At 35.4% G+C, this 9,203-nt stretch overlaps 1 protein-coding gene and 1 long non-coding RNA gene across 7 annotated transcripts; one reads left to right on the top strand and one right to left on the bottom strand.

Moving 5' to 3' along the window:
• Positions 1-1,157: 1,157 nt before the first annotated feature.
• Positions 1,158-5,855, top strand: LOC120089962 (protein EMSY-LIKE 1-like). Of its 6 annotated transcripts, none has more exons than XM_039047413.1 (10): positions 1,158-1,307; positions 1,393-2,505; positions 2,607-2,716; positions 2,819-2,939; positions 3,092-3,319; positions 3,640-3,708; positions 4,510-4,761; positions 4,848-4,916; positions 5,012-5,075; positions 5,548-5,855. In XM_039047413.1, the coding sequence occupies exons 2-10, from the start codon at positions 2,296-2,298 to the stop codon at positions 5,598-5,600; spliced, it is 1,176 nt and encodes a 391-aa protein (XP_038903341.1). In that variant the 5' UTR covers positions 1,158-1,307; positions 1,393-2,295; the 3' UTR covers positions 5,601-5,855. The 6 variants fall into 6 exon arrangements, with proteins under 6 accessions (XP_038903341.1, XP_038903346.1, XP_038903345.1 ...); XM_039047418.1 differs by having other exon boundaries at positions 1,170-1,307; positions 2,324-2,505; XM_039047417.1 differs by having other exon boundaries at positions 1,188-1,576; positions 2,361-2,505.
• LOC120089963 lies at positions 5,666-8,202 on the bottom strand. Its single transcript, XR_005485361.1, has 2 exons — positions 6,901-8,202; positions 5,666-6,776 (listed from the first exon to the last, which is right to left on the bottom strand). It is a non-coding gene; the product is annotated as an uncharacterized LOC120089963 (long non-coding RNA).
• Positions 8,203-9,203: the final 1,001 nt, after the last annotated feature.

Here is a 9,203-nt window from a genome sequence, read left to right as displayed (position 1 = left end):
CCATCTGTATATCAATGTAATTTCTATGCTTTTATTCTGAATTAATTTTCACCCTAACTAAAAGGATTGTACCCGTATAAATTGTACCAAAATCATCTTATTTGTTGAGTGAAATATCAAAGAAAATTTCTCATACATTTTAGTAAAATCTCTAAATTCTTTATGTGTATTCTTGTGATAGAATGCATGAATATTTGGAGCATTCAAGTGAGGATTAATCTATGATCTAGTTTGTAGAAATATTATGGGTCTAGATTCTATTTGGTCTATAGTTTCAAAATGTTATACTTTTAGGGTGTGTTTGGGGCAAAAACTATCCTAAAACTACAACAACCAGCCATTGCTATAGTAAATACTATTTTGTATTCCATAATTAGCTACAATCAACACTATTTCAAAACCTCATTTGTTAAAGTATTAACTATTTGCTACAATTTTTACTATTTTACATTCAATCATTTTTTTTTTTTTTTGCTACAGTGTTTACTATTTCCTTCTCAAACTAAAATAGTTTACACATAAAAAAATCTATATTGTAATCTAAACTAAAATATTCTACACCCCAAACACAAATTATTATAACCCAACTATGATAACCAACTTCTTGCCCCAAACATCCCCTAATATTTAACTTTTTAGTTTAGTTTCAATTTAGTCTCTAGATTTCATAGTATTACATTTTTAGTCATTAAGTATTGAATTTTATTTTAATTTAGTCCTTATATTTAAAGATTTATACTTTTAACCTTAAATGTTCACTAAATATCCACTTTCAGTTTTGACTTTAATGTCTATTAATTACTTTAAAATAATTATGATGTGAGATTCCAAACTTAATTTTAATAGTTAAACTTAATTAATTATAATTACCTAGTACCAAACTAAAGTAAAATTCGAACCTCAATGGTAAAATTATATAATTTTGAAATTTAGGGATAAAGTTGAAATCAAGCTAAAAACTAGAGATATAAAAATGTAATCTATAGGTCAAATAGAAATTAAATTCAAAATTTTGAGACCAAAATAGTATATTTTCCTGAAAAAAATATTAGGAAAGTATAAAAATATAATAGATGAAATTAAAACATCTTAAATAATATTTAGTAAATTGTAAAAAATCTAACATTACCCATATATATAGCCAAAACTTTAAATATATTTCTGTATTTTACATATTACATTTGTTTTTTTATCTTTTTCGTTGCTGGGGATTATTCTGAGCTCTGGGGCGTTTGGCGTTACTTTTGCAGGTGCGGTTTTCATATTCATTGGGGACAAAGAAGACACCTTTGTTCTACACATAATCAGTGAGCATTCAGTTATTCCTCAAAGCTCTCTTTGATTAATTTTTCGTTTTACCCATTTCCCCCTTTTGATTCTTCACTCTTGCAGTTCTCGTTTCAATCCATTCGCCACATTCTCCCATTGTTCAAGATCCCGCCTTCTCTCGCGTTTAATCCACTTCTCAGCTTCTTCTTTGTCGATAATTTCTTTCCAACTCTTTTCGCGATCGTTTATTTCCAATCTTTCAGGTTCTTGTCATTGATCATGAACTATGAAGCCTCCGACAGTAGCGGTAAGTTAGAATAATTTGGATTTTGTGGGAATGTGTAGTTCTTTCCAATGTAGTTTGGGGTTTTTTTCTTCTTTGAGCTTGCTGGGCTCTTTATTTGGGCAATTGGGAGTTCTTTGATTGTTCTGTTGAGTTGAAGTGCCTGATTTGGTGGTTACTTCGACGAGTGCTTCAAAATAGGTTTTCAGTTTTTGGTGTATAAACGGAAATTGGGGTTTGGTCATTTGGGGCATCCATGGAATAAAGGTTTAATTGGGTTTTTCCCTTTGTTTTTATGAGTACTGGGTTTTATCTTTTCCGTTATTTAGGTTTTAATTTTTGTAATTCTTCGCGAAATTTGTATGCGAGAAGGGGGGAGATTTTAGACTATTGCGCTCGATCATGGTGGGTAACGGCCGTTGCTTGACTGGCAAGCCAAGGAATTTTCTTTTTGGTTCCATTTTCTCAAGGGCATAATGAGGCAGGCATGAATCTGAACGAAAACGAAAATTGAACCTTCGAGCAGAGAAATTATTCCATTTAGGACTGTGAAGATTAAGGCTTTTCTGGATTATGAGTTCCCTCAGTATCCTGTTCGGTTGAATTGTTCCTAACATAAAGCATACATGATAGGGATTTCATCATTATAGCCTGTTTATAGGAACCTGGAGGATGTTATCAGAATATCACCATGTTAATGGGGAAAATGATGAGTTATTCTAGGTGTAACATCCTTTAAAATCATGTATCCTGCATATGAAATAACTGCAGGTACTGATGATGATCTTCCACCATCACGTCATAACAGAGTTTCTAGAAAGGGGATGCCTGGTTTGAGTTCTTTCTCATACTCTAGAGTGCATGACATGGAGGCCCAAATCCATCATCTCGAACAAGAAGCTTACTGCTCAGTACTGCGTGCATTTAAAGCCCAAGCGGATGCCATTACCTGGGTGTGTTCATCTTTCTCAAGTTCTGCTAGTATATATTTCATCTTCATGTTGTATTTATTTTAAGTTTTTGTTCACTGAGGTTCATACTCAATGCTTGGCAGGACAAAGAAAGCTTGATAACGGAGCTTAGGAAAGAATTGAGAGTATCAGATGATGAACACAGAGAGTTGCTCGCCAGGGTTAATTCTGATGATATCATCCGTGAGATTAGGTTAGAATGTTTGCTAAGCAATTGATTTTTTTAGAATTTTAGTTCATTTGGGAGATGTATGTTTCCTCAACTCTATTGTGTTATGTGTTGAGATGGTACAAGGGAGTGGAGACAGGCAGGTGGGCACCTAAATGTGAGACGCAGTTCGTCCCAGCCAATTCATGATGTTGTTCCCAGTCCAACGGTTTCAGCGTCGCGTAAGAAGCAGAAAACAAGTCAACTGGTAGGCTTTCACACGTCAATTCTGGTTCCTAAACCATGCTTTTTGTTGCACTAAAGGGCCTTTCCCCCTTTTTTGCAGCAACATATAAATAAGACATGATTGTCCCGAGTTTTCTGCTTATTTTAGCTCTCTTCATTTTTTTTTCTTATTAGAATGCACCATTGCCTGGTTTTTCATCTATGAAACCGATGCAGTACTCTTCTTCTGTTCCTGCTGGAAGTAGACAGTTAAATAATCATAGTTCTTCTGGTGCCCTTCTGGCAAATGAATCTGCTGAAGCTCCACCATATGACACTTTAATTGGAAGGAAAGTGTGGACCAGGTGGCCCGAGGACAACAGCTTTTACGAGGCTGTCATAAAAGATTACGATCCTGTTAAGGCATGTCTGAGTCTGAAAATTTTGCCCCAAGTGTTGTTTTGAACTTATTTTTATTTGTGTTTCAACATATATGTCTAGATGTTTCAAATTCATATTATTACTTCACCTCATTCGAGCCATCACCCACGCCACCCCCCCAAAAAAAAAAAAAAAAAAAAAAGATAGAGCTACCTTGAATCTGATAATTATCGGCTTACCAGGTTTAGTTTGCAAATGCATAAATGACTCAGGTAGCACCTGCTTTGGCTGTTTGGGATGATATTTTCTTATGTGCTGATTGTTGGTTATCTTCTGTACTTCATACGCTATTTTTCTTTCAGGGCCAGCATGCATTGGTTTATGATATAAATACTGCACGAGAGACATGGGAATGGGTTGATATTAAAGAGGTATGTTTGGGTTCTGCTTTCTTTATTGTGCCAAAGTATTTCTCTGCATCAATTGTGAGATTTTTGTTTGTGAAACTTTGGATTTTAGGTTCCATGGATTGAGTTATGGAATATGTCAAATGTTGGCCAATTTTAGGAAATGCATGAGAATAAATGAGATTCAGTACATTCTTTAAAAATAAATGCCGTTTTCTGTACTTTTTAGGAAGTGTTAGTTTTCAAAAGTGGTTTTTGGTTCATGAATCATACATATTACTAAGACCTTTATGTTAATTATTTCCTATTTGTGACTTTGCTATTCTCTGATCTTAAGCCTTAGGCTTGACATACCTTAATTCCTCAAGTTAGACTACTGCCATCCCTCTTTACCACTTATTCATACGTGCAAATGCACAAATACGTGAACCCTAGTTTGGTGTATTGGCTCCTCTTGCTACTCAAAGTACTAGTAGTTCTCTTATCAAAGTTCAGTTTGATTGGCTCAAGAGACAAAAAAATAGACTTAGTTAGCATTGTTCCACCCTACCTACAATCGTGTGATCTTATTTTTAAGTTGGAAGGTTGGCGTCCGCAGTTTATTTGGATGACCTGTGGAGAAAAAGATTAGAATTCTCTTCTTCCCAAAATCGTTTGCTGAGTCCTTGAAAATTTTTATATAATTGACAGAAGTTGGAATATGTTTTGCTGAGGATATTGTTATGCTGTTTGCATAAAGTTTGCTTGATGGAACATGTTACATTTTGGTGTGATTAGGTTGTGAAGTCCAATCTTGTGCAGTGACTGATTTTCTGCTAACTGCAGATCCCGCCGGAGGATATTCGATGGGATAGTGAGGATCCAGGAATCACTCATCGAGGAGGTCACGGAGGGCAAAGCCGTGTCTATAGAAGATTGCAAAGCTTGGGTGGTGGGTTAGCTCCTGGTAGTACAGGTAGAGGGAGAGGACACTCAAAGAGCCAATCCAGAAAGGAAATTTCGCCATCACAAAATGGTGTTGGAAAGAAAGTGCTGGATGATATAGAATTACTTAATACAGAGGCATTGGTACAGGAGGTAATATATATATATATATATTTTGGCAACAGATTGGATAAAAATTCATACAGGGATATCCATTTGCTGATTTTCAACACCAACAGGTAGAGAAAGTTTTCAATACAAGTAATCCCGACCCTGCAGAGCTCGAAAAGGCAAAGAAAATGCTTAAAGTATGGTCCATATCATGCTATTCCAATTCCATTTTTCTCTGTTCCATCTTTCCTTTCCATTACAAGATAAATCGCGTTTCGTATTCGACGTGCAGGATCACGAGCAGGCACTTGTGGATGCAATTTCTAGACTAACTTATGCATCTGATGGTGAAAGTGGTAACTAATATGTGTACTTGATAATATAGCATCTCTGCATTCCGTTGTTTATCTCATATCTTCCTCTTTTGGTAGTAATAATCACTTAAATGTGTTTGTATGAAGAACCTGGAACAGGTTTCGGTTAGCATTATAAAAATTTATTGATGCCCATTTGTATTTTCCCTTTTTTTCTACAGAATTACAGCTGGAATCCCTCTTTCATCTTCTTGTATTGATTTTGAATTTTGTATGTTCTTGTGGCGCAAACGAATAGAGATAAACAAATTTTGGATTTTAACTGTATAGTTTCCCGACATTAGTCTTCAAAGCACGACAATAATTTTCTGTGTTTCATGTTCATTATTCTATCAAATTTGCTTAACTAGTGATCTCGTTAAATTTGACAATATGGTGTTGGGATTCGTTTACCAATTGTTGAATAAGCGAAACAGATGTTTGTATCTAATTTTCTTCTTTTAATGCATAACAGAAGGGGCGCAGCCAAATGTGCATGACCAATTAGTTGACAAGAACAATACTTGAGCTACCAATTGCCAGTGCAAGTGCCAGTGCCAAATCTGAATATGGAAATGTCTACAATTATTGAGTTGTACCAAAAATTACTCTATGTTAGTGGATCAAATTCTTTTGTTTTTTTTTTAATGTTTTTCTCTTCCAGGGAGGGGGAGGGATTGCCTTTTCTTATGATTATCTATGGCACTAGATAGAATAGTAAACAATATTGTGAAAATTAGCACTCTGTAGCTTTGTAATTGCATTACTCCCGAATTCTTTCAATTCTCTTTCGCTGTTGTTTCAATATTTGTGTTCTGCTTAAGCTGTATTATCAATCCAGCTAAACTGCAAGCCAAAGTAAAATGAAATGGTTATGTAAAACAAATAAAACAAGAACAGTGTATCACTGTATCTTGCAACTCTAGGAAACGCTTCAAATGGTTTAGAATTGCTGAAAAGTGAAGTTGATAGGTTAAGAAATAACCATCCAACATATTTAGAATTCAGATAATGGCATCTCTTTTCTAAGGTTTCTAATGTCTGCCAACTGCAAATTGATTGTTTGTAGCCTCCCTCCCCCTAAATTGACACCAATAAACGACCATGAAAGGACAATAGTGACGTATCCCTTCACAGAAATGTATACTTATGCAATATCAGTAAACTCTAATCATGCATGGTATCGATGTTTTAGGAGATCATTTTCAAAACAATTAAAGCAATTACTTTAAAAATTATTCCTATGAACTATGATGGCAGCGATTTATCTATTTAGAACTACTTGCACATGCTCATGCTCATGCTCATGGTTCATGTAAGAACATGTTCTTCAAATCTTGTAAAACGACGCCATCCGTGAGAACAGACTAAAGAAACAGAAGAAGAGAAAACAGCTTTTAAAAACTAGTAGAGCAGATATGTGTATATTAGTTTCTGTTCTTGGAAATAGAAATCTGTCATAGAAAAACAGCTCCTAACCAGCTGCTTGATAACGTTCGAAATTTCAAGCTTTATATAGTTGTCTTTAGCAGTCTTCTAACTTAGACTGTGGGAAGAGAACAAGAAACACAGAAGCTAACAGAACATTACTCCAATAGTCCAAACACAAAAAAGTCCTAGTTTCCAATTGTAAATCTAGAGTCCAAGAAAGATTGTCCCTAACATTGAAGGAGGTCACCGTCTGAACAACTCTTCAGCAGATTCCTTCAATGGATAAAGAATCTAAGTATGAATAGAGACATACACAAAGAACTCAATTGAAAAACATAGGATGGAACCTAGAAACAGATAGCACCATAAAAGAATTCAGATCCTTAGAAAATTATACCTCAATTGTTATCAAAGATGGGGTGAGATTCCAAACTCTGAAAAACAAAAGATAATAAAACGTTGTGTATGAATATACCAACATAAAGAAAGCCTTCTCCACCTTCACCTAGGGACCCCTCCATTATCATTTCTGTTGTTAAGTTTCCTGTTTCCATTACTGTGGCAAGCAAGTATCACACTCCAAATTGGCAAATATCCCTTAAGAATTGCAACTATCCAAGGAAGATATGGAAGATTTGGAGAATCTCGCAGTCTCCAAGTACAGAATCAATAGAGGGCAATACTTTGAGAACTATAATTACAACAAAAGAGTTGCATAAATTGTTCTACTTCGTTCTCTTTCAATCAATCTACTAATTATGCAAAGGTGAATGGAATAAAATAAAGAGTCATGGATGGTCAACTTCGACCAAAGGCATACATGTCTACAGCCAATAATTTATTGTCAAGCACCCCCCTCTCACCCCAAATGCATGGATTATAAAGTTTCAACAGATTGAATATGATCTCAGTCAATTCAAATAAACTCAAGGAAATAAAGTTCATGCCAACATAGAAACCATCAAAATCCAAAAGCTAGTGTACCAAAAGGAAACAACCACCGCCGATCGGAGCTGTCACTAGAGAACACAGCGAAAAGGCACAGAAAAAACAGGAGGTACCATCTGGAGCTACCCATCAAGTCAAAGACCACTAAAGTCCAGTTGAAAGAGGAAAATCGAAATTGAAAACAATCAAATACCCACAAAAAAAACAGATACGGAAGTGGTGAAACAGACCTGCAAATGAACCCCTACCAAACAAAAATGTGAGTGGCACAAAATTATTGCAGAAGAGACTTCTGTGAAGAGTTTTCATCTAATCGTGGTTGAATATCAGAGCAACCAATGAGAAGCTAGCCGGATGATCTTGCCGCCACGCCTCTCATATGGATCGCGGCAGCAGGAAAATGGTCGCAAGCGAAGCGATTGATGATAACTGAAGGAGCGACGCCATGAAAACGCTGAAAGATCGAAGCCCAAAAACCATGGTTGTAGATTGAAATCTTGCGTTACTTGATTCAATTCTTATCCCTCCTAATTAAACAGAAAATCAGGAAGAAAGGTTAATCGATGTCAGAGAGAGAGGAGGAGAGGAGAGAGAGAGGATGGACATTGAAGTGCAGCTGACGCTAAGATTGGGGGAGGAAATGCCGATGTTTTATTTGGAACCGATCCTCGAGGGTTGGTCGACATGTCGTTTTTAATTTGGAAATCTTTTTTTTTTTTTTAGAAGAGGATTTTGAAATCTATGATTAATGATGTTAGAAATAATGATATTGGATAAATATAGATGTTTAAGATTCCTTGTTATTTTCTTGGACTTTCTGGAATTATCTCTACTCTTGTCTTTGATAGATCTTGTCTAAGAGGTTGCTATTCATATTGTCAAATCTGTAGAATATTTCTTTCCTTGTTTATCGTATTTTGCATAATATTTTATTTGAATTTTTTTCCTCTTTAGTGAGTTGACGATTTTATTGGAAATATTTTTCATCTTTTGGTTGTGTTATTTAAGCTTAAGAAGTTATTCTGCTAGGGTTGCCGCTTCGATTATTGTGTGAGTTTTACGAACTTCTTGTAAGATCTACATTGTTTCTCAAGAAGAAGTTCTTTGTGTTATTTGTGGCAGTGTGTTCATCGCTTGTTCTTACTACAATTCATGGAGGTTGATTTATTTTAAAGGGAGTCAAAGACTTTGTTGATCGAGAAGGATTTCTCTTGCCTTAAGAGGAGCCCAAGTTCTCACGTGAAAGGAGTTCACAAGTAGAATGAAAGATATCATCAAGTGAGAAGAAGTCTCACACTTTTAAGGGGAGCCTAAATGTTTCAGCACTAATAGGGGAGAGAGAAAACCTCACATCTAGAGGGAGCCTGTCAAAGAATTTGGGTTGTTTGAGTGTCATTGTAATCGTTTTTATTTTATAGATAAGTACAACTTTGTAATCGCTTGACTTTTACATATTAGTGGATTATCTTTCTAGGCACTTTGTCCCCAAGACGTAGGTGGTTTATCACTGAACTGGGTAAACAATCTTGGAATGTTTGTCTTCATTTTACTTCTTGTTGTTTTACTGTTGTCTTTAAATGTGTTAGGACATTGTGTGAGACAATCATATAGAGTGCGAATAACCAATTTTCAAAATTTCAATTGGTATCAGAGAGGGCCACCTTTATCTCAAGTGCTTTGATCATGGAAGGTATTAAGGAAGGTGATTCCACTATGCGTCCTCCTATTATTGATAAAACAAATTACTTATAT

This window comes from Benincasa hispida, chromosome 11, assembly GCF_009727055.1.
Source record: "Benincasa hispida cultivar B227 chromosome 11, ASM972705v1, whole genome shotgun sequence".
In the NCBI taxonomy this organism is placed as follows: Eukaryota; Viridiplantae; Streptophyta; class Magnoliopsida; order Cucurbitales; family Cucurbitaceae; genus Benincasa; species Benincasa hispida.
Note: the sequence above shows the minus strand (reverse complement) of the source record. Positions and strands in the feature narration are given on the sequence as shown.

Bases quoted from the DNA above. Each gene is read 5' to 3' on its own strand.
- LOC120089962 (XM_039047413.1), top strand. From the start codon at position 2,296: ATGTATCCTGCATATGAAATAACTGCAGGTACTGATGATGATCTTCCA. The intron at 2,940-3,091 runs GTAGGCTTTCAC...TTTTCTTATTAG, and splicing joins AGCAGAAAACAAGTCAACTG to AATGCACCATTGCCTGGTTT. The intron at 3,320-3,639 runs GCATGTCTGAGT...TTTTTCTTTCAG, and splicing joins AAGATTACGATCCTGTTAAG to GGCCAGCATGCATTGGTTTA.